Source organism: Macaca fascicularis, chromosome 15, assembly GCF_037993035.2.
Source record: "Macaca fascicularis isolate 582-1 chromosome 15, T2T-MFA8v1.1".
Classification (NCBI taxonomy): Eukaryota; Metazoa; Chordata; class Mammalia; order Primates; family Cercopithecidae; genus Macaca; species Macaca fascicularis.
Window position 1 is genome coordinate 123,784,217 of NC_088389.1, and position 25,289 is coordinate 123,809,505.

The 25,289-nt window shown below is 41.7% G+C and overlaps 1 protein-coding gene across 11 annotated transcripts in view; it reads left to right on the top strand.

The window, feature by feature from the left end:
- FAM120A (family with sequence similarity 120 member A) overlaps positions 1-25,289 on the top strand; it is a 114,922-nt gene that overhangs the window by 76,117 nt on the left and 13,516 nt on the right. For 9 of the 11 annotated variants that reach the window (XR_012424914.1, XR_012424915.1, XM_005582268.5 and 6 more), the window contains 5 exons: positions 354-441; positions 2,533-2,760; positions 5,345-5,519; positions 16,030-16,279; positions 23,385-23,499. Coding sequence is in view for 7 of the 11 variants with exons in the window: in XM_005582268.5 (XP_005582325.4) it covers positions 354-441; positions 2,533-2,760; positions 5,345-5,519; positions 16,030-16,279; positions 23,385-23,499 (856 nt within the window). In the remaining 4 variants the exon portion in view is untranslated. Of the gene's footprint in view, positions 1-353; positions 442-2,532; positions 2,761-5,344; positions 5,520-16,029; positions 16,280-23,384; positions 23,500-24,903; positions 24,959-25,289 lie in introns of all 11 variants that reach the window. The other 2 variants (XR_012424916.1, XR_012424917.1) reach the window with 1 other exon arrangement.

The following is a 25,289-nucleotide window of genomic DNA, read 5'->3' on the forward strand; positions in this document are numbered from 1 at the left end:
CAATTAAATGCCGATCTTTTGTCTCGCTGTGACAATGGAAAGATCCTCCACGGCAAGGCTGGCCTTTGTTTCCTCTGCATCCTCCATAGCGCTAAGCACATCACAGACCATCTCTAAACTGCCTGGTGACTCCTCTAAGTTAGACGTTCGATAGTTTCTTTTCCATAGTATGTGGTTATCACCTACTCTTTTGAAGCAGGAAGAAATAACTACTATAATAGAGTTATTTCTCGACGTGTTTATTTTAAAAGTATTGTTATCATGAGCCTGCAGACTTAGCTCAGGCCCTTCTTGTCATTGTCAGCTGGTTTGTGAAAGTGATTGGACAGTAATCATGTTCATTTTATGTTTAGCCATATCAGCGGGAACAAGATTGGCTGGGAGAAGACGGGAAGCCACTCAGAGCCTCAGGCACGAGGAGACCCAGGAGACCAAACAAAGGTAGAAAGTCTATGCCTTTTAGTTTTTGAGTTCTGACTCATTTTGTATTAGCATACTGTATTAGTGATCAAACAGTGAAAGATAATATCTCTCTTTTAATCAGGTCATGTAAACCTTTACAAAGGGGATAAGCGGGGAAGGAAGAGTTCAGAGCTACACCCAAGCCTGCTGGTCTCTCTGCTAGTCTCTCTGCATGGCAGGCAGCTGATTTCCTCGTTGTTTGCTCTCTGCATCATCTTGGACAAGGTGCTTAGGACCTTCCTGAGCCCACATTTGTTGTAGGTTTTTGTGAAGATTCACTGAGAAAGCACCGGGGATGCTAAATTTAACTTCCCCCCCTTTTTTTCTTTTTCTTTTGTAAAAAAGTTTTTTATTTAAAACATTTTTTTCTTTTTTTTTTTTTTTTGAGATGGAGTCTTGCTCTGTCACCCAGGCTGGAGTGCAGTGGCGTGATCTCAGCTCACTGAAACCTCTACCTCCAGGGTTCAAGCAATTCTCCTGGCTCAGCCTCCCTGGTAGCTGAAATTATAGGCGTGCACTACCATGCCTGGCTAATTTTTGTATTTTTAGTAGAGACGGGGTGTTGCCATGTTGGCCAGGCTGGTCTCAAATCCCTGACCTCGAGTGATCTGCCCTCCTCAGCCTCCCAAAGTGCTGGGATTACAGACGTGAGCCACCACGCCCTGCCTCTCCACTTTTCTTCTACTTCTACTTGTTAATTGTGATATCTAAAAATACCTTTTCAATTTGCAAAGCCACGTCTGCCACATGTCATTACCAAGAAGGAGCAGGTTTCCTGCTTGAAGGTTTTGGTGGTTAATATGCAGGGTTGCCTGAATATCAGACGTTTGTCTAAAGAAGTCGTACTATTAAATGATTGTTCTACAAATAAGCAACAAAAATCCTTTGTGGATACATATTATTTTCAAAGCACCTTCCAAAGCATTTTGAGTTGTTTCACATCTGTATTCTTATGGAATGGAGAGTGTAGAAAACACTAGTGAATTATCTATGAGTTACTCTTCTTAAGACTAATTTTGGCACTTTGTGTTTTAAAGAATAAAATTAAGCACTTAATTACACACCATTATAAAGAGTATACTTTCGAAACAGAAAAATGTGTATGTCTTTAGGGTGGCCTTAAATCAATCAATAAGCAATTCTTATTTTCAACATTTATTCTGATAAATTTTATCATACAAATAATCATTGTTCTTGGGCAACTATTCAGATAATTCAGACTGTGCTAAAGTGTCTCCCTTGCTTTTTCCTTTCCTTAGTTCTACTGCCTCGCCGCAATCCATCACTGTGGTAATAATTTGGGGTCCAGACTCTTTCCTGTTATGTTCATACACTCCACATCTGGGGGCTTAGTTGTTACAGAATGGGTGTTTTCACCGAACAGTGTATCATGAACCTCTTTCTATGTCATTATCGTAGATCTGAGACCTTGTTTTTAATGGGATTATGCTGTGGCTTAGCAGGTTTTTGGGGCTTTTGGTTTAATCTTTGCTTGTGTATAGTTAGGGCTTTATAATGACTACAGAGAATGCTTGAGTTTGGGTTTTTGTTTGTTCTTTAAGTACCAGCTGTGGCACAGAGTCAGCCCTGGATTAGAATTCCATTTCTATGTGTTAGGGTTGTGTAACTGTGTTCAGACTGCACAGCCTCTTGGAGTGTTGGTTTTCCTGTTTGTGTAGAGATCTTAGGCAAGGTCTTGAGAAAACAAACACAGGAATGGACCACATGAATGATGGACAAGTGAGAGCCAAACAAGATAGCGAGGCTTCCGTCTCCCAACACAGAGGGACTGCAGGATGACACACAACAGCGGGGAGCAACAGGCCTACTGTCCTGTGGCACAGTAGATGTTGATCTGTTTCAGTGTGGGAAGCTGTTCAAGGAGAGGGACTGGATCAGGGTGCTGTCTGTTTCTTCTGTCTTTAGGGTGGCACCAAATCTGGTCTCTCCAAGACAGGACTCATCTTTGTCCCCTCTGTGTCCGGCAGGTGAACAGGCACCTAACATACTTTAAATGAATGAAAACATGACATATACTCGTTTTCCTCCCTTCTGCTCTCTGCACTGTAGGCAGAAGGCTCGTCCACTGCCTCTTCAGGAAGCCAACTAGCCGAAGGCAAGGGAAGCCAGATGGGCACTGTCCAGCCAATCCCGTGCCTCCTGTCGATGCCCACCAGGAACCACATGGACATCACCACACCTCCCCTGCCCCCCGTTGCACCTGAGGTGCTGAGAGTGGCCGAGCACAGGCACAAGAAGGGGCTGATGTACCCCTACATCTTCCATGTCCTGACGAAGGTATTATCAAAGGGGCCCTGGAGTGGCTTCTGTTATTTGATGAGTGGCCATTCCTATGGGTGTTTTGTCCTTTTGTCCTTTTTTGAACCATTTTTCTGTCTTACTAATCTATTTGAAGCAAAGTTCACTTTCCCCTTTCTAAACATTGAATGAAAGATGAACATTTATAACTGTAAATACAGTTTAAAAGTAACTCGTGAGAAGTCTCACTTTTTTCCTTCAACTTAGTATAAAATATTTTTATACTTCTAATGAAATAATGCATCACATTATTTTATGACTTGTAATTTTTTTCTTTTTATTTCAATTTCAGAATTTTCTTACACCATATTTGTGCTGTAACGTCAGGTTTAATTCTGATGTCAGATACAATATCTGGTTCCTTTATCATTTGTACTTAGAAAATAATGTTTCCCCCTTTGAATGGCTCATAGTACTTCATGTGTTTTGACTTGTTCATAACCTCATTGAGTGCAGTTTTAATAGTGCTAAGAGCAAAAAATGGAATACAGGATTTTGTTAACACGCGCATAGTCAGAAAATGCAACTGTCTTTTTATACAGTGTCATAATTTCACTTTATTAGTGTCTTATCGCATGTATGCTTAAATATATACATATAGTGTGGCATCAATTATTTTTTAATCTTGGTGTCTCAGATGTATCTATGTGTATTTAAATTTCCTCAGTGATGTGTAGTCTTTACGTTGGCACTTTTAATCTTAGCCCCGCAATTTAACAAGTTACCTCAGTTACTAGATTAATCCTGCAGAATTGGTTTTATTACTATCATGTATTATTAACATGTTTTCCTCAGTACCTATACGACCATATATAACCAGACTTTTCTGTCTGTTCTCTACAACCCATCTGTGGTTTGTAAAATAGAGTCAATAAATGCAATAATGAACTCCTGTTCTCTAATACTCCTGAGGTGGACTTCAACTGTTAACCGACTAATCCAAATACTGCTTACTTTTATTAATTAAAGGACATGGAAAACATGTAGCCAGTACTATTTGCTCAGATCCTTTAATTTATTTTTTAGTTGTAATGCCTCCAAATCTCATCTATTATTTGATATGGGTATGCATTTATAGTATCACTTTTCAGATTATGGTTGTAAGGTGAACATTTTATTTTTCAGGTTCAACATAAATTATAAAGGGTAAGTGAAAAGTAAGTGTTGTGGGGAGAGCATTTTGCTAAGTTTAAGGAACCAAAGTTTTGGGAAGACATCTTTCAAAACAACGTGTTAAGAAACAACACTCATTCCTCGTGGGGCTGTTTGAAATGTAAGGTCCCCAGGAGCCACCTGATATGTCCACACTGCGGGATCTGATGCCTGGATAGTCGGTTAGATCTATGTGAGGGTTGCAAGTTGTACCGACATACTTTCTTATTTCTTATGAATTTCAAGGACAAAGACTGATAAAATGACATGGTTGAGATAATTGTCTTTTCAGATTTTAAAATGCTACTTAAGTTTTTTCAGTTTATGCTATAAGCTGAATGGCTCTGGTATTTAATTGCCCAGGCTAAGACATTTACAGTGAGATGCATCTTTATGGTAATGAAGAGAATTTGCAAAGCATCATATTATTAAGATAAATATTCCCTAGGTGAGAGTGTTAGAACACATGTAGCTACTGGATTAATGAATATGAAAGTACGGAGGGTAAGGGGAAAGACCAGTTTTGAAATTAAACTTACGTGAAAGAAACAGCAGATGTTACAAAATTATTATTTAAAGCATATATATCAATGAACTTCACAGACATTGAGGTCATAAGTGCATTTTTATGCTCTGAGTATAATTAAATAAAATTTATTGCATGATATCTTGAGATGTATTTTGATGCTATAAGATCCCTGAGACTGATAAATTTTGGTAACAATCTCAGCTGCCAAAGGCCATAGTCAGTCATTTGTCTCTTGGCAGCACGTTCTTGAGTCAGATGCGGTTCTTGCCGTATTGGTCCTGGGACATGAAAAAGATGGAGTGCTTTTGTTTTCTGCCCTAGTGGCTAGGCATGTCCTTACCCGCAATGAGACACATTTCTTGAACACCTGCCACACTATGGCAGAAGCCTAATACATGAGGTGGTAATTTGCCGTGGAAGAACTTGGCAAAGAAAATTTGACCATTATATTTTCAGGATACTCAGTTCTTTAGTTTGCATGTAGGTCATTGAAAATTTTCAATTATATTGCATATGACCATCCCCACTCTCTAAATAAAAGTTGCAAGTTCTCAGTCTTTTTTATTCTGTTTGTTGTCTGATGTTATCTGTCTGGATTGTTTCAAAGACTTTGGAACATCTACGTGGTTTTCTTTTGTTCTTGGTTTCGGATTAAACATAAAATAATGCAGATTTTATTTTGATTCTTTGAGCATATGCTTTGGCCACAGCCTGCCAAATGAACTCTTCCTAAACATCTTTATTTAGGCAAGTTATTAAGCAGTTGATTTGGAATGGAATTGCAGTGTCATTAACTGGAGATAATACAGTGTATTTCTGTGAGTGTATTGTAAATTCAATGTGAAAAATGTGCAATGTTATTCTGCTTTCTTCCATGCAAAGGGTGAAATCAAAATTGCTGTTTCTATTGAAGATGAAGCCAACAAGGACCTGCCTCCGGCCGCTCTGCTCTATAGGCCAGTTCGTCAGTATGTTTACGGAGTCCTGTTTAGTTTGGCAGAAAGCAGAAAGAAAACTGAGAGACTTGCTTTTAGAAAGAACAGACTTCCACCAGAATGTATGTACTGTAACAATCCATTGTTTGTTTTCCTCGGTACCTCGTAATCTCTTGTGCGTTTTCTAAAGCCTTAGAAGAATCATGACTGAGTTGACCCCGAGTGCCTCTGTGTAAAGGAGGTGGGCCGTCATCGGGGCAGTAGGCCAGGGTAAAAGCTCTTAGAAAAGGAGGAGAAGCCACAGACTTTCTTCCTCAGTAACATTCCAATAATGATGTTTATTCGGTAAAATAATAAAACAGGTTTACACTTTAAAGTGAATGTTGATCTGAAAGCAGACCTGAATTGCCGCCACTCTCTGTAATTACCACGTCTTGGTAATCAGGACGAGTGTGTTTCTGTGCTCTGGTTTTCATGAAACAAAGATCTGCTCTCTCCAGAAGGCCAGGGTCCTGGAGAAAACTTCCAGCAGGTCTCTGATTGGCCATGTGTGTGCCGTTGGAGTGCCACCACGCATGGCTCTGCAGCTGTAGCGAAGGTCGTGGGACTCACGGATCGTCGCAGGATTGTGATGATTTGTCTCGGAATCCTCTGAGACATGTGCACTTCCAGCTGATCAACTCTGGGAGTGGGGGGTGCAGGTGGAAACACTGAGAAGGATTGAAAAGGTGGTCAAAGATGAGGTCAAAGCATTTTTCTTTTATCTTCTAGTGGGCTTGTGTGATACTTGGAGAAAATGATGCCTTTTTGTTCTAGGTAATTTTATTTCCTAATGTAAGGAATGTAAAAGTAACTGTATATTTAGCTGGAAATATAGAAAAGAATCCTCAAACATACAGTCTAAGAATATTATGAATTGTGAAAATTGTAAATTACTAGGTCATTCTCTGAGCCATGGATAATTAGTTACAGACTGTTTGTTTGTGTGTGGGTCAATGCAGGCCTCCTGAGATGGTGAGCTCCTTGTGAGCACTGACTGTGTGCAGTGCTGAGCTTTGAACTTTAACCTCAGTTCATTAGATTTAAAATTTTTCTGTTTGCAATTACTATGACAAACTTGCAATCCGTAAGGCGTTCAAGTGAAGCACTTCTCACTACCCTTCCTTGGTGATAGTTGTCCTGAGAGTGGTTGCTGAGCTGCTAGTGTGACTGTCACTGGCAGGAGGTGATCAGGACTTCTGTGTCTTCGATGGCTGGAGATACCATGTGGAACAATGAACATTGTAAATGACATTCTTCTCAAAGGTTCAGGACATTCTTCAATGTACCTGTTTTCATTCTTTTCTCACATTGTGTGATCCATTTGCTCACAAAAGAATGGCATTTCTTACTTTGCACATGGCTGGTCACTTGTCCTGGCCTGTCACTACTCTTCACTTCTCCTGCAGCCTGACCAGGCCCTCAGACCCCCTTTTTTCAGTTGTTCCTCTCTCCCGGGCTTAGCTTGCCTGCGCTGCAGGCTCTGTCTAGTCCCAAATCCTGTGACATCCTGGGTGCTGCAGCTCCTTTGTCCTCAGCTTCAGAGCACTGCACTGGCTTCGTGGTAGAAGGTATTATTTTTTATTTGCTTGTGTGTTCTAAAAACAGTGTTACCTTTACACAGCAAACTCCTTTAGGCATTTCCAGTGATCACCTCGGGCTGAATAGGAACGGGCTTTGTGGCTTCTGTGCTGTCCCGTGGAGTCAGATGTGACTGTCCCCTACCCCTCCAGAGTTGGGCCATTCGGCATCATTGGTGTGCTGCGGTACCAAACATGCCCAGGAAGTGGAGTCTTGACCTCGTGCCTGCTGCATGTCTGCAGCACGCACGTCTGATGGTGCTTCTCATGCTAGCTCCCTGTCAGCTGTCTTGGTCTAGGTTGAGAGGTCTCCGGCTGGGCCTGGGAGAGGCTGTCCTGTTAATGCACAGTAGAGAAAGCTCTCAGAAGGGCCAGCATGTGCAGAGCATGTGGATGGTGGGGGGCAGGAGGAGAGGTGGGGATTGTGGAAGCCAGGGCAGGCCACAGCTTTCGTGGTGTCAGACTGCCCTGACTTTCTCTGAGCAGACCAGCTCCAGCTGGAATCAGAAGTCACAGGAGTGCCATCAAAGGAAGAAAAGACAAGAAGGGTTGGGGAAGTCTGAAATGACTCAAGCGAATGGGGGTGCCATTGATGTCGGTGGAGGAGGAAAGGGACACAGGAGAACACAAAACAAGATGGTGGCAGCAGGTGGCACTGGATCTTCTCTTGAGATGTGGCTGAGATGGCCAAAGGAAGGCTATATCTTCAAAGTGAGAACTTTCAGGAACTCACTTCCCTCCTTTCCTCTTCTCCTCCTTCTTTTTAAGGATGGGAGACTGAATAGTTTTTGGTTGTTGTTATGTTCTTTTTTTGACCAATGGGGAGGATTTAGTGGGGAAGAGGTGAGTTTATCACAGAGAATAGGAAAAAATTAGTCCTGATAAAGAGTTTGTATTAGTAGACTTAGGTGGGAAGGAGGAGCAGAGGCAGGAGTTCATACTTTGGGGCCACCTTTGTTGGTGAAGGCAGGAAGGATTGGGGATAAGGATGCATCAGATTTGGTTTGGGAAAGGGAGTCAACTAGCACTGAGGAAAAGGACAGAGGCCCAGCCAACCGCACTTGTTAATTGATCATGGAGCCTGGGTATTTTCTCCACTGTGGAGGCTGAGCTTTGCCAATGGTAGTTTGTACTTCTTTGATGGTAAATGAGATTTTAAAAGTGATTTCATAAACATTTATGTCTTTTGCTATTGTGTATATTACTCTTAGAGCAGTGTGCAGCAGGCAGTGAAAGAATGAATAATTGGTTTAGGTACACACGGCTTGTTGGAGATGAAGACCTGGTTTGGTGCATCAGAAAATTAAACTCATGTGAGAGCGTGCGTAAGTGCTGAGATGCTTTGAAAGGTCAGTGGTAAACAAATTGCAGTCTTTTCTGCTCAAGTGGTTTATGAACTTTGATTTTGACTTTTCTGTAGAGATGGGAAGCCATTGAAGGTTTGTTACAAATGATGTTTCCGTTTAGAAAGATGGGTTGGATAGCAATATATGGACTGAACCAAAACAGAAATGAAGCCTTTAAGTGTCAAAGATGGAGCAGGTGCAGATGACCTTTGCGTAGACAGTTAAGACACTAGAATGTAAGTGTTTAGAAAGATGCATTATTAATGTGCTATGACAAATACAAGTTTATTTCTGAATGGAAAAGATGTATAGATTTGACCTGAGTTTAGAAGTTGAGAGACCTTACTCAGTACCGTAATTTCAGTGGGTGAGATTTTTATAAGCAGCTTTGGAATCTAGGTCTTTATAGGGAGCTGATAAAATTGAACTTGTTTCATGCGTAGTTACATTCATGAGGGGGAAACAAGCCTATAAAAAAGGTTTTTATGTCAGTGATACATCCATGATTATCACCCTAATTGGAACACCAGCTCTCCAGAAGGGATATTTTTGTTTTGAGAATATCTTGTGATTGTTAAGCCTCAGTGCTCTCAACTTGCTCAAAACCAACCTTGTTTGAGAATTGAGTAATGTGCACAGTGTGATCTATGTTCATGAACATTGCATGCATTAAAATGCCTTCCATATAACCTGTTCATTAGATTTTAGCTGATTAAATACTGACCCTGCTCGGACCATTGATTTAAACTTCCTTATTTGAAATATCTATTAATTGGTAACACATATTTGTACTAAGGAGAGTGCTACAGCTTCTTGACAATCTAAATAGGATAGGAAAATGTCTGATTGTGCCACAATGAAGCTGACATTGAAAAGTTTCTCAGGAGTTCTTGATTGACAAGATGGAACAATGATTGTATTTAGATCTTGTTGAAATTTGCTGTCTAATCTATGGCCACTCTTGGACCACATGTAGGTTGAATGAAATTATTGTCATACTGGAAGATCCATAAGCCAAAGAAAGAGTCCTGGGAGGCCATGTCTCTGTGAAGGATTGTTCTCCCCCAACCCTGCTTCCTTGGCTTTCCGAAGTGATCTGGCAACCCAGCCCTCTGCATATGGACTCCAGAGAGAGCCTGCTGCTCCAGCAGCTGGTGTGGCCATTTCTGAATGGAAAATCTGTGATCTAAAATAGCTTCAGAACCTTATCTGCACAGCTGTATGTTCCTGTTAATGGTCACTGTAACAATAAGGATTGTCCCAAGATGGCCTTATTATCGGAGAGAACTATTCAAAAGGCAAGCATGTTGAAGTCTTAAGAGTTGCTTAAAAATATTTAACTCTCAGCAGATTTAAGTCACGTATATTCTTTTGGAAACCTAGTCAGTGATTAAGGCATATGGTCAAGTGTTCATAATTTATAGCTAGCTTTCCTGTGATTTACTAAACTTTCATTTTTAAAGTCACTATATGGCGAAAGTAGGATATGAGACCCTCAAAAATTTCTAGCCCTTCTGCTCCTGAACTAGGTGATAGCAAAAAAAAAAAAAGAAAAAAGAAAAAAAGAAAAAGAAAAAAAAAATTCCAGCCTTTTGAAAGTCATGTTGTATTATGTGCTGGCAATTTATTTTCCACACCTTTCTTTCCATCCTTAAGTTCTATAATTTCACTTTTAGGAAATTCAGAAGAATATTTGCTTATCATGGCAGTATATGCCTTGGAATTCTAAGCCCTCTCAGTGGTGTACGTAGAAGAGAACTATTAACACCCAGGGGCATGCAGATTCCTCCAGACGTGATCCACGGTGATAGTGGCACCTGCTGGTAGGGAAGGTGGAACCCAGAGACCTTTTCTGTTGATGCTGGAATAAAGGCTGGGCCCGGAGATGTGTCCAGGGTCTGACGCAGGAACTTCTGGCTTTGAAGCCTTCACTTTGCAAAAATACAGATACTGTGGCGAGTTTCTTCTTCTCGTTCCTGTGGTAGAGGTGTTTATGTGCCTCTGTGGCTTTTCCTCCTTCAGAGTGCCTCTTGTCGCTCCCAGTCACTGGGGTTCTTTCTCTCCAGGGGTCAGTGGGAGAGGCTGCAGTGGTTTGAGGGCAAATGAGACGGAATAAAAGGCCTACATTTAAAAAGATTGTAGGGTAATAAGTATCCCCAGCTATAATTGAAGAGCACAAAGTTCAGAAAGTAAAGCTTAGTGATTTACACATTTTTAAAATTAGCATCATCTTAATAAAATTGGCTTTTGTTTCTTGCCTCCCATTTCCTACAAAAGTCTTCCCTAGTACCTCAAAATTAAGTAAGTAAGAGAAACAGGCTTATAAAAAGTAGACAGATAAAAATTATACACACATGAAATAAATATGTGGAATGAGGGAGCAAGTTTATAGATGAGTACTATTTTTATGAAAGATTTTCCTATATTTATTCCTGTATTTTTAAACCACCAAGAAAAGCCGAAAGGAGCATTTTTTCCTGGTCTAGTTTGCTTTAAAAATGTTTTTATTTGTGCTAATAATTGGAATTGCTAATAAAAAGTAAACTAAGTCTGCTCACTGGATTATATTATGAAATAGAATACTTTAATCAATATTACTGTACTGATTGAATATTGTGAAAATTGGTATTGTAAACATTTTTCCCACGATTTCTATGAAGGCTGCTAATAAGTCTGTCTGAATTTCTTTATTCTACAAAGCTTTCTAGGAGAAGCATTAAGGTTTTTTTCACAGAACTTTGAGTAGACCTAGCACAGCAGACAATTGCTTAGGAAGGCAAATGATATGACAGGCCAATTTGTGATATTACTCTTTTGGATTAATATTTGTTTCATAAGTCCTCGTACTCTTTTTTTTTTTTAACCAGTGTTACTTGCCAATCCTTGAGCTTTTGAGTTTCTAATATATTATGAATAACATACGTGGAATGAGGAATATGAACAGCATTTATCTACATGTCTGTAATACCGTGTTCTGCTACATGTCCTGTGCCTTACTAAGCATTTATATTTTTGTGGACAGTGGGCTGCTCCAACCTCAAATATCAAAGGTTTGAGAAAATATCCACAGCCTTTTACCTTTGAGAATTACAGAGGGTGCTTACAGACGTATCAGCCTGAGGAAGAGAACCCAATGTGCTACCTACATGCTGGGGCTGCTTAGAAATTAGGGGGCAATTTTTCTATTAGAAGGAAAAAAAACAGTCTTCATTGTATCCACTTTTCTGTTTCTGTCCTAATATAAATGAGTTGGAGGTTTTTGTTGTTGTTTATGATCATAACAACCCCAGGAAAGCTCGTCAAGTATAATAGTGGCTGCTCCCTAAATACACACAACCAGAGTCTAGTCGGCCACCATCTTGGAAGCCATTCATCTGCCTGCATCTCTTCCTAACCTATGAACACGTGTGCATGCATGCTGCAGTTCTCTCTCCTATGTTCTTAGTGGGCATTGCTAATTAATGGTCGTGCTCTGGCACTGAGCTTAGAGACATACTTTATAATATGATCTTACAGGCGGCCACTCCGGCAAGTTGGGATTGGCTTACAAAATGAACCTGGGCTAGGATAGATCCCAAAGTCAGCATTATAACAGATTTCCAGGGTGGCTTAGTTGTCATGTTAAGTGTGCTACTAAAAGAAGATGATTAACATCTGATGGAAAACATTGAGTTTTTTACTGACAACTTAAGTACGATAGTATTTTATGGCCCCAAATTATATTTTGAAGGGGTGCTTTCTGTAAGGAAAATGCATTATAAATTTAGCCTCCAGTAACATGTCTGCCCTAGAGTTGTTTTTGCCAGTGTAAAAATATGGTTGAGTTTAAGGTAAGGAAGACAGTTTAATATTCAGTCTTTCAGAAGTAGGCTACTTCCTGAAGTAGTGAATTTTTCTGACAGTGAAAAGATGAGATTAATATTTGTTGATGGTGATACGTGAGCTGACCTCCAGGAATCTTACTGTTTTAGTAAGATGCAGTAGGAACAGGTTTCCCTTCAAAACTACCAGTACAGAGTTCGTTTTACACTACCATGCTCTAAGACCCAGACGGTAGCCACCCAGGATGTGCTGGAGCCTAGTGCCATGGGCAAGCCCACATACCCCCAGGTTTCTGTAAAAGCTCAGATTACTTGCTGGGCTGGGTACTTTGTATTTGCTTATTTCCTGTGGGTTGAGTAATACCGTGAGGGCTAAGAAGTCCTTCCTCCTGGGCAACAGTGAGTCTTCGGAAGAAAACAGCAGCCCAGAGAGAGAAGAGCAGCAGACGTTCTCATCTCTGGTGGCTACCCTCCAGCTGCCCCTTTGCCGGGGACTTGTGAAACAGAGCCAGGCATTTTTCTTTCCTCAACTTCTTCCACTCTTGAGGCTGCTATTTCAACCCGAAAATTGGATGTCCCTTGGAATTCTTCATAAACACTCATTTGTAATTAATTTAATGTGAGTAATGTATAAAATGTGAATTGATCTCATTATCTCTACATAATGAGGGGTGCTAGGTGCTTTTTATGTTTAATCATCAGGAGTGTGTTGCAAAGTTAGGTGTTACCTCTTATCTTAGTCCCTGGATCTAGGCCCAGGTCTGAGAACCCAAGGAGACCCTCCCTCTCAAGCACATGCCTGTGCAGATCGCCAGCTTCCCCCTGTCCCAGCCCTACCTGGCACATAGTAGATGTTCCGTAAATACTTATTAACTGATTGGCCTAAGGTTCCACCTCTGTTCTCTGGTGGAATACGCAAAAGTTCTCTAACTATTAGAGATGAGCACCTTTGCTTCTGGAGCAAGCCTTTGTGTCAGTCACATCTTTTTTCTTTGATAAAGACATGTATTTCCTGAATTGGACTTGCTGTTCTTGTCATGACTGTTGCACATGGGCAACAACATGCTTAGTGCTGTGAAAGAGAACACTAACCCCCTCTGTGCCTGCTGTGTCTACAGGCTTACCCGGGACAGTTCTGAGCCCTTCTAGGACTCGGAGCAGCCTTTGGCTGGAGTATTGCCATGAGTTCATCAACAGGAGTCCAGTTTCGGTTCTCAGGAGTGTGTCCACCTGTTTCCTTCTGGGCTGTGCTGAGTCTTGAGACACAGCACCAGGCCAGGCTCATTCAGGTACACAGGAGGCCCTCCGAGCTCTAATGGGGAGAGTTGTCAGAGCCTGCAGCTGGAGCGCAGATTTCTGAGGATACCATGCATTAGGACTAGTGCCTGTGACCTCCTCTTCACTTTGTGACCTAGGGCCTCACAGGATGAACTCTGCAGAGGCCTAAAGGTTTTGAAATTGAGAAGGAAAATCTACCAATAATTTTTTTTTTCTAGAATGAAAACAAAACATGAATGATTGTTAAAATGATTAAAGAGAGGCAAGAACAGAGCCGATGAAAGGGAAAGAAAAAAATGACAAAGCTAAAGGCCAATTTAGTAAGATTGCCTCTCTTGAAAACCCGTAGGGGTCTCCTGACATGCACCACATAAACCCATGCTCTGTGTGTGGGGTATGTTTCAGTGTGTGTATTGTGGTATGTGTGTGGTGTGGTGGGGGGTGTGTGTGAGGTGGGGCTTGTTGGGGGTATGTTGTGTGAAGTATGCAACGTGTGCATGGTATGAAATGTGTGATGTGTGTGTCCCATGTGTTTGCGAGGTGTGCTTATGTAATCTGATAGCAACATAGCATATTGGCGAACAGCTCATTCTGGAAGCTCCCCTTGCCGGTTGTTCTCTTGGGGTGAAGCAGCCTTGGTGTTGGGTCACAGGAGGGAAGGCAGGTCGGCTCACAGGAAGGCCTGTGCATGGTAGTGGTGGTTGTGGAGATGATCCTGTATGTTCTGACACTACTTCTGGAAAAGCTTCTGGAAGCTGAGCTGTGCTGGAGATCACAGGATCGGGGTGGGGGCGGTGCCTTAGATTGTGCGTCCAACGACAGGGTATGCTTCGTGATGGAGACTTTATTGGTTTTATATCTGCACCTAAAAGTATTGAATAAAAACAAATAAGCATGTATTTATATATACATGTATGTCTGTTTTGACTTGATGGACTTTAAAGCATTTGGAGTGTTTGAAATATTTCTTTAACTTCTAAACACTAAGATATTCAAATGTAAATGAAAGATATTTGCCTAATGAGAGCAGTAACATTTTGTAAAAGGAAAATTTTCAGTGACTGCCTTAACTTGTACCCCAGCTCTGCCCGACAGGCTTCACATAAGGGGACACTATCTGGAGTTGGCTCCAGAAGGGCTTGTCACAGAGCCCTTGCCATGAGGTCTTGACTCAACGTGTTCCTATAGGTAACACTGTTACCTGACTTGTCAGGTATTGAAATGTGTTTAAGCATTTTTTTTCTGTTGCTGAGAAACTGTGTATGCAAGTTTCTAACTCCTGGCGTTTTTCATGACATTTTAAGAGATTATCGTATTGCCTGACTATATTTAGACTCAGTGGAACTGGAGATTAGCCAGTAATACCTTTAACTCTGTCCTGCTTTTGGACTCTTCAGAATGCCTTAGGTATTACTTTCGAGAAGACAAGCCCAGATAGATTAATGTAATTTGGGTTGAAGATCAAATTCGAGTTTATGATAGCATCCTGGGCTCCGTACAGCCCCTGGCCTTGGAGTGGGCCGTGTACTGGAGTGTGTTAGCCGGGGACGGTGTCTTTGCCCATGTGTAGCAGCGCTGGGCAAGGGACCGCACCAGGCCCTGCTTTGGTTCTGGTGTTTATTCAACTAGAGTGAACCACTTGTTAATTATAAAATGCACATCCAGATTTCCAGATTTCCCTATTGGGTTGTTACCTCAGTGCAGTTGATGAGATTTTAACATTCTGCTGTGCAATATGGATTGTTTTTGTTTTATTTCCTTGTCATTGTTTTTTCCTTAATTTATGGGGAAATCAAGTGGGAAAATGTGCATGTTTATGTATTTGTAAGAATTAATTGACTAATAGTAAAACATCTGTGGATAAAAGGTATTGTTTCTGTATTATATCAACTTAGAACTTCTTGTCTTTTCTGAGGCGAAATGTTGGATAACTTTACACTCTGTCTGAAGTCTTGCTGAATAGAATTACTGTGTGCTGGCATCATCTGGGACTTCAAAACTTGGAATATTTACATCTACTTATGTTTTACTGGCCAGTCTTAAAAATAGAGTTTAACAGTTACATTTGTTGAAGTGGGAGGTTTAGTAAAGTGGCTACTGCATGCAAATTATTTCTCAAATCTAATTTATGAGGGTATTTATCCACGTAGAAAGGGATTAGCTGTCCAAATTGGATTTTGTGTGTTAAAATAATTAGATAACCACATACTTCTGTGAATTACACTAATTGTTAAAACTATGTGTAGATATAAAATATTAAAATGGATTTTGTCTAACATCTTGATTTATACATACTAATTATATGAGAAAATCAAGTCATGATTTGATTGGATGAAACTTATTTGTGGCCTAACTGAAAATCTGAATGAGCCATTAGTTCCACAGAATAGAGGGGCAAACAAAATACCCACAAGGACTTGATGATTGGTGGTTTTGCTAAGGAGAGAATGCATTGTTACCTGAGAGGCCAATCTTCAGACCAGTTACTAGAGCTGCTTGTTTTTGTTAAGACTGAAAGTAGGTGAATGATGCATGAATGTGTCTTTTCTGGCTTTTTTTTTTCTGTAGTCTCACCAGTGATCATTAAAGAATGGGCAGCTTACAAAGGGAAGTCTCCCCAAACCCCGGAACTGGTTGAAGCTCTTGCCTTCAGGGAGTGGACCTGCCCCAACCTGAAGAGGCTGTGGTTGGGCAAGGCGGTAGAAGACAAGAACCGCAGGATGAGGGCCTTCCTGGCCTGCATGAGGTCGGACACCCCAGCCATGCTCAACCCTGCCAACGTGCCCACTCACCTCATGGTGCTCTGCTGCGTCTTACGGTGGGTGCCATGCATGGGAACTGGGACCTGGGTCCCAGCCAGGTGTAAGGGCCGTGACCACGGTGTCAGATGAGTTCGAGAAAGGATGTAAAGTTTATTCCTGATCAATCATGTTGTCTCTTGAAATTGATCCTCATCCTATATTTATATATGTGATAGAAGTGTAGGTTATGTAAATGCAAAATATATTTTAATTTATATGATACAATATGTTTATAGGTATATTTCGTAAGCATGTATGGTATGTAAATATTATATAATGATTTTAAATATAGTTTATTGTTTAAATATTGAAGATTTTGAAGGCTATAAGAGGGGGATTCTTGTTATATATTATTTGGAGTTCTTCTGTAGGGAAAATGTGCCACTTCTTCCCCCTTCATTTATTTAATCATTTACAGTCACACATTGCTTAATGATGGGGATACATTTTGAGAAATGTATCATTAGGTGATTTTGTCATTGTGTAAAACATCATAGAGTATATTTACACAAACATGATGGTCAGTATTTGTGTATCTAAATGTGAAAAAGGTACAGTCAAAATATGGTATTATAATCTTATACCATTATATATGTGGTCCGTTGTTGACCAACACGTTAGTGTGGCACATGCCGTATTTATATCAGTATGGGCTCCTTTCCTTTTTTTAGAGGGTCATAATCAATTCACTTGGGGTTATATCCAGCCCTGCCTTATCCTTACATTGTCCCACACTCTGGCCTTGGGAGCTCTCTTAGGTTGACCCGTGTGACACACAGCATCCTCTTGTTCTGGGAGAGCTTCCTTGCTTTTTTGCCCTACGAGATGGTTCAGGCACTTTTTGTGTTTCCCTGCCCCAGCGTCAGCCATGTCTCCAAAGAACAGCCCTGGTTCCTTGTCATGAAAAAGGTGTCTGGAAACCAAGGTGTGGGTGCTGGTGTGGTCCTGCTGCTGGGGTGTCTTTGTGTCTCTGCCCTCACAGCCCACAGCTCAGGTGTATGGGTAGATACTGTTGATGTTTTGAAGTTCAATTGAGTTGGGATGCATACTGGATGTTCCTTAGGTTTTGGAGTTGATTGGTTTGGTTTGGTTTTAAAAGAACCTCAAACATAGAGAAACGTTGCAAGTACAACACAGAAACTTTTTTTTAACTTAAATACTTTACTGATTTTCTAACAGTTGATGGCATTTTACTTCATAACCACCGTAGAACCATTAAAATCAATCCACAGTGATGCTATGGTCCATTCCACCCTTCAGAGCTGTTAGGCTTGTTGTCCCAACAGTGTCCTTTATGACAAGGAACCTGTTCCTGTTCCAGGTTGTCTCTGCTTTCAGGAGTGATGCCCTGCCTGGGGATGCACACCTCCTTCTGTCCCGTTAGGCAGGACACTGGTTCTGAGGGTTTGGTGCAGGGTGACTGTGGCTTCTCCATGTGGAGCTGCTCTCACCTTTTGTAACCATCTCATGTGGAAGTGCTTGGAGGCCCTGTAAAGGTTTCACTCCTCAGAGAGCCAGCACATTTTTATCAGCATGGACTCAGAGCCTCCTGTTTCTCTAGGGGCCTTCAGCTCACTGCACCATCATCTGTTTTGATGTTCCCTTTGTCACCTTGCAAACTGGCCTTCATCATCTTCTCTGAGCACCTCCTTTCTTCTCCACAGATGTTCTGCTTGCCCCTGTGTCTCCCTGCCTCAGTCCTGGGATCCCCATTTCTCCAAGCAGCCCCAGTTCCTCCCAGTAGGGGATGGCATTTAGAAGCCAGGCTCTCAGAGTCGGAGGTTCCGTGCTGCGGGAACTTTGCCGCCCTGGCCCTCCCAGTGCAGCATGGGAGGATCCACCCTAACATTGCTGCTGCGTATTCCTGTATCTCATTGAAAACAGTGGATTCACCCCGGTCCTCCCAAGCTGGCACAGTCCAGTGTCCCTCCCCGTGTTCCTAGGGTACGGTCTAGCATCCTGCTACATTCTTAGCTTCTGACTCTGGCAGTGAGAGGCTTGGCTGGGAAGCCCCATGGCCCCTTACGTGGTCAGGATCCCTGTGTGGCGCAGTCCTCATTGCCCCTGCTTCTTTTGGGGGCCGTCTCACCCTCTGGGCTGGCACTGCTTTTGTAGGCACGACTGACCATCCCTCCCACTGGGTCCCAACTACCTGACTTCAGGAAGGGAGGGACAGAGCTTATTCATGTTTTTATTTCCTGGTGGTTCTTAAATTGATAACAAATGTTAAGGCCAATAACTTACTTAGGAAGACTCAATTAAATGGAGATTGACTTAGATCACAGTGTGTCAGCTGAACGTGATTTCCATTGAAGACTGACTGATGGGAAAGACTCCTTTTTTTAATTTTGTTTTTGAGATGGAGTTTTTTGCTCTTGTCGCCCAGGCTGGAGTGCAATGGCGTGATCATGGCTCACTGCAACCTCCACCTCCTGGGTTCACGTGATTCTCCTGCCTCAGCCTCCCAAGTAGCTGGGATTACAGGCATGCACCACCATGCTCGGCTAATTTTTTGTATTTTTAGTAGAGACGGAGTTTCACCATGTTGGTCAGGCTGGTCTTGAACTCCTGACCTCAGGTGATCCGCCCACCTCGGCCTCCCAAAGTCCTGGAATTACAGACATGAGCCATTGTGCCCAGCTGATTCCTTCTTTATTTTTGTTTTTAGAGGCTTCTGGTTTCCTCTGATGGCACATTCAATTAAGGATATGTTTCTATCAATAACAATATTATATTCATAGAAAGTTTAAGACTTTGGATTCTGTGAGATCAAATTAGCAATAATGAATTTGATTTTTTTTTTTATTTTTCTCTTCCAAGTTTAGTGTGATACATGGCCTTTAATCTAGCAGAGCACCTGACTGGCCACCATATACTTGACCTAAGGTACATACTGGGACCTTGAGTGAGGACACACTCTGGGGCCCCGCAGCTGTGGCAGAGGATGAGCTGCTATTGCACTGTAGGAGGCTAGGGTCACATCGTTTCAGCTTTGTGTTTAAGTTCATGCTCAGACTCTTGATGCCGTCCCATCTGCTGTATTTACTCTGCTCCTCCTGTGGCTGGTGCCTCGTGGCCTGCTGTGTGTGAGCACTGAGATGCACGGACAGGGAAGAGGCCATGCATGCAGCTGGTCCTCATGGCATTGCCTCCCAGCCCACTCTTCTGTTTGCTCCTCTCGATGCCTGGGGCCTGGCAGCGGAGTGCTGGCCCTTTCTCAGCAGTGATCCTGGAAACACCTGAGCCATCTCCTCAGCGTTGTTGAGATGGCCGTCAGCAAGACAGAAATGAATGGGTACGACCATGCTCCAGTAACCTTCTCTTTACAAACACAGGTAGCCAGCTCATGGCTATAATTTTTTTTATTCCTTTGTAGACTATTGTCAATTTCTTCTGGACACATGTTTCTTCATGATTAGAGTCAGGTGATGCATTTGGGATGGAACCCCACAGAAGGGGTATGGTGGTCTTCTTATTGCTCCCTAAGGCAGTTTAGTTTTTGCTTTTACTAGTGATGTTAACATCGATCACTTGGTTAAGGTAGAGTTTGGGCATACATGTATTTTAAATGTTATACTAGGGCAGCAATTGGGATGGGCAGCGGAAGAACATCAGTCAAATCTCTAGAATCCCTGATAGCAGAGACGGGGGATGGAGTCTGAGCAGAGGTGGCTGCTGTGTGAGGGTGCAGGCTGAGGGCACAGAGCAGAGCAGGTCTTTGTTGGGGTTGCAGCATGGATAAAATAGACAAGGCTCTTGTCCAAAAGCAGCAGCTTATGTTCTTGTAGGAGCAATATGGCAGACACAAAGATGCAGACTGGGTTAGGTTTTAGAAAAACTTGACTTAAATCAGTAAATACAGTAACAGGGATGGAGGGCATAAGGCTCCAGAGCGATGTTGGCGCCGTCAGTGTGTGCTCTAGAGGTGCGACCTGGGTGGTTGGAGGTCAGCCTGGGTGATGCAGCAGGCAGCCTGTGCTGGCTGAGGCCTGCTTCTGTCCTTTTGGAGCTCTGGGTTCACCCCAGCTTCCATGCTTGTAAAGAGCAGCGAGAGGAGATAGGGTCAAGGTCATTCAGCCTTAGGAGAGCTCCAGAACAATTTATGCTGCCCCCACCCTTCTGTGGTAAGGAAACGAAGGCTGCGGGAGGTTGCACAACTCCCTGAGGCCCTATAGCTGGCTATATTAGCCCATTAAATAACTTTCATAATCTGCTTGATTGCACGGAAAAGAACATGGAGAGAAAAAATTTCCAGAAATATCATAGGTAGATTTAGTAGTGTAAAAGGGATCTGAAAACATTCTAAATGCACAGGTAGGAATAGCACAAATAGAGAAGCTGACCAAGAGTTAAGTTCTCAGCCGCTCTTACCTTGACTCTTAACCAGGATCTCTGTGTTTTGGTATTTTATATATGTATATGTATGTATGTATCTAGTAATTCATACTCTGTATCCAGCAAGGTGTTCAGAGGACCTACGATGAAAAGGGTCTAAACACTAACTCTGTTATAGAACACCAGATGGAGGAAATAGCAGGTAGTCTGACCAACAAAATTGTTTGCTGTCCTGGCGAAGTTGAGTTCTGAGAGTCTTAGCTGCCAGGAAAACCAGGAAAGATCTTGAGAGAACCAATCTGTCTGCAAGACAGTCTTTTTCTGATTCAAAAAAAAAAAAAATTTCTTTTTTTTTGAGACGGAGTCTCTGTTGCCCAGGCTGGAGTGCAGTGGCGCCATCTCGGCTCACTGCTAGCTCCGCCTCCCGGGTTCACGCCATTCCCTGCCTCAGCCTCCTAAGTAGCTGGGACTACAGGCGCCCGCCACCTCGCCCGGCTGGTTTTTTTGTTTTTGTATTTTTAGTAGAGACGGGGTTTCACCACGTTGGCCAGGATGATCTGGATCTCCTGACCTCGTGATCCGCCCGCCTCGTGATCCGCTCGCCTCGGCCTCCCAGAGTGCTGGGATTACAAAATTGTAAAAGGAACCAATAGCCAGGGGCTGAGGTAGGGAAGACTGGGGAGTTGTTGTGTAAGGGGAACAGTTTCAGTTTGGGAAGATGAAAGGAGTTCTGTGGATAGATGATGGTCATGGTCGCACAGCGTTGTGAATGTGCTTAATGCCACTGAACTGTACACTTAAAAATGGCTTAAATGGTAAATTGTATGTGTATTTTACCTCAATTTAAAACATAAAAAGAAATGAAAATAAAAGGAACATAAAACATAGATATTTAAGGCAAAAAACATTGCATATAATCTTTTTGAGACAAAAATGGGAGGAGGGGACCTTCTTCATATTTGCTGTTTCTTGCATCCAGCCCTGATTAAAACTCAGTAAGACCAGGCCTGTAATCCTAGCACTTTGGGAGGCCGAGGCGGGTGGATCACCCGAGGTCAGGAGTTTGAGACCAGCCTGGCCAACATAGTGAAACCCTGTCTCTACTAAAAATACAAAAATTAGCCAGGTGGGGTGGCGTGTGCCTATAGTCCCAGCTACTTGGGAGGCTGAGGCAGGAGAATCACTTGAACCCAGAAGGCGAGGTTGCAGTGAGCTGAGATCATGCCACCGCACTCCAGCCTGGACCACAGAGCAAGACTCCATCTCAAACAAAACAAAACAAAACAATAAAAAAAACCTCAGTAAGACCATTGTATTTAAGATTTGTGGCAGTCAATCAATTGCAAAGGATGTGATTTTTGTCATTGCAAATATTGATGGTTTAATTAAATGAAACTTTCACATCACTCTTTTATGTATCTCATCAAATATAATTACTATAGAAATGTAACATTCACTGTTTGTTCACCTTGAAATTGCATTTACATCCTACTTTTGCCACATTAATTTGACCATGATGTATATAAGCTCTCTGTGCCTCAGTTTCCCCTTCTCTAAATTGGGATAATTATTATTCCTGTCTCAGAATTTCTGTAACAGTAGATGAGTTAAAGTGTGTGAGGTGCTTAGACCAATGCCTTGGCACCTAGTGAGCACATAAACTTTCCGCTTTGGGCTTCAACTGAAAATATATCTCAATGAGCTGTCTAGAACCTCCCCTACTTAGTTTGTGTTCCCATGGATGAATATTAATTAATACAAGAATGACTTAGTGCTCAGCACCAACTCTAACCCTGGGTTTTGTTAACTCAGATTTTAAGCACTGAGCAGACTTCGCAGATGGGATTGGAAAGAGCTTTGTTAAGCATGTCATGGTTCTCTGAACTCCTTTTGAATTATTTGCCAGAGATCACATAGTAATCTATCATCAGAAGTTATTTTTAGTGATCAGCTGGCAACCTGATTAGGTCATCCTTCAAGTTTATTGAATGCAAAGAACTAGGAACCATTAGACTTCAGAAAGGTTTATGACTAAGTCATTATAGTTAGCCCTTCACTTTTTCACACCCAGACACACTCCTTGGGGTTGTGCCTCGTGCAGTGCTCCAGGGTGTTTGTGATTCAGGCAGTGCTGTTACTGAGAAGGGAAGGAGACTCCTATGTGGACCTGTTCCAGTTGAAGATTTGGAGATTGATTGTCCTTTAGCAGCCACTTCAGGGTGCACACATTTTGCTGTGGTTCTAGTGATGGTCCTACGCATTGCTTTTCTTGAGTCTGACTCCCACTCACCTTGTGTCACCGACCCCATCTTCGGTTGTTTACCTGCTCCACGGACCTGCAGCTGCAGAGTGGCCAGGCAATGGTCTTTGCTTTTCATCTCTGGATTTGTCTTTCTTATTTATACCTAGAGTCTGCCTCCTGGGTATCCTGGCTTGAACAAAGAAATGAATGAATCCTGAAAATTGGTACTTAGAATGTGCTTTCAGGGTTTAAATGCTTCACAAGAGTTAGGTTGTATCAAAAATCCCTGACCAGCTAGTTTTCAGTCTCCACAATTTAGTATGCTGTTTTTAATTACTCTAAAGTAAAAACATTCTGATCATCCTGTTTTCATTTGTAATGGCATCATCAAATGAAAGTAGAAAAGTAGAAAAACTGAATAAGAAATCACATGAGTCTTCTTAGCTCACATCATCCGGAATTTACCTAGAACCTCCCACTGGGCTTGTCCATGTGACGGGCGACCACCCAGTAATCACCAGCCTTTCGTTTCTGCCTCTCACCAGGTACATGGTGCAGTGGCCGGGAGCACGCATCCTGCGGCGTCAGGAGCTGGACGCCTTCCTGGCTCAGGCGCTGTCCCCCAAACTCTACGAGCCTGATCAGCTCCAGGAGCTCAAGGTAATTTGTCAGCCTCATTGCATTGTCTTGGACAGTCTCGCTTTGGATTTTGGTGTAATACAGCTAACTTTCAACAGGCAGAATTGCTAATTCTTTAATTGCTTTAGTCCACTGAACTAATAATACTAATATGATAAGAACTTGATCAATCGCCTTCATGGCAAAAGGAATATTCCTTTCTAGTTATGGATTTGCTATCCCCAGTTTGGAAATGATTAGTCCCACTTTGTCAGAGAATGGTTTCCCCTTGTTTACCATTGGATGTTTATTCTTATTTATCACATCATGAAATAAACTTGCCTTTTATATTTTAGGGGGGATTCCAAACCCTGAGAGGGCTTGATCTTAAGAATTTTCTAACATCTAGCAAGGATTCTTTTTCTTATTTCATTTCACTGTTCCTAATTACAACTTTAGTTTTCGCTAAAAAATATTCTTTGCCCCTCTACTAGTGTAAAATCCCTTATAAAAACCACTTGAAGAACGATGTTACATCATCATTTCTATCCCCTTTTAAGTCAGCATTTAACATCATATTCCTTTTAATTTTGCCTTTTAGTAATTCCTTTTGTTCTTTGTTTTGACAATATTGATTTTTCTCCAAGTTGTCACCTAATTTTTCAGTGTGAATATCTTTTTCAATATACTTTCATTAGTTACCTGGTTCACATGGTTGTAATTGCTTTCTAATTTCCATATTAAATTTTAGAAAGTTCAAGACTTTTCAAAGCTAGTTAAAATAGTAGATCAGCCTTTTCTTTTCAGTATAGGGTTTCGTTTTTTTCTTTGCCATCAGTTCTTTTGTTTTGTTTTATTTTGTTTTGTTTTATAGAGTTTGATTTGTAATCAGTTAATCTCTTTCCACAAAATTGCCTTCACCTTTAGATCTTTTTGGCATTCTTTATGAAGGCATTCTTTTCATGGAGGGGAATTTTAGGCTCACTTAATAGATTTTCAGTATTCAATAGTTGTTGCTTAATAAATTTCTAGTTTATCCTAAATTATCATGTTAAATTGAGTAATTTGATGTTAAGTGGCCCTCCTCAATTGTGTGGAGCTCACCTGAGACTTCTTATGACTTAGAAATAAGCTAAGTAAAAAAACCAAAACTTAGGAGAATTCACTTCAAATTGTATTCTTTACTTTGTAGATCAAGCTTTTCTGTTTGTTAGACAGAAATTATTATTTTTAATGTTTTTGAATTTACGTTTCTGTTTTCAATGTTTGGTCAGGTGTCCCCGTCAGGCAGTGTGGCTGGTGCTAAGTCAGGTCCTTTCCCGTGTCCTCACCTGGTTTGTCTCATCACCACCGTCTTCGTCACAGACTGTGCTTCAGGGGGTTGGAGATACTTTTGCTAGAGTGTGGTGCCATCCCTCTACCTCTACTCCTGTTTCTCTTATATAGATTATTACATCAGTATTGACATCCCAGTTCTGAAAATCAGACCGCCAGGTATCAGGTATGCCCACTAAGCCTTATTCACCATCAAGTTACTTTTACTCAAAGTTCATCTTATATCCCATATCCTTTTCATTTTTGGATCAACACATAGGATATAACTTTTGAGAAACAATCACACTCGAAGCTTTCATTTTGGTTCTTTTGAGATCTTAGTGCTTTCATGGTTTTCTCCTGGTTCTTCATCTAAAGCCGGACATTTGTAGAGATGTGCTCAGAAAGACATATGTATGTATAGTAAACTTCAGTCTGACTCATCGATCCTCTGGGTCTTGCTTGTCTGGAGGTCGACAGTTCCCTTTAATAAGAGCAGCCTAAGTGCTTCATTTTCA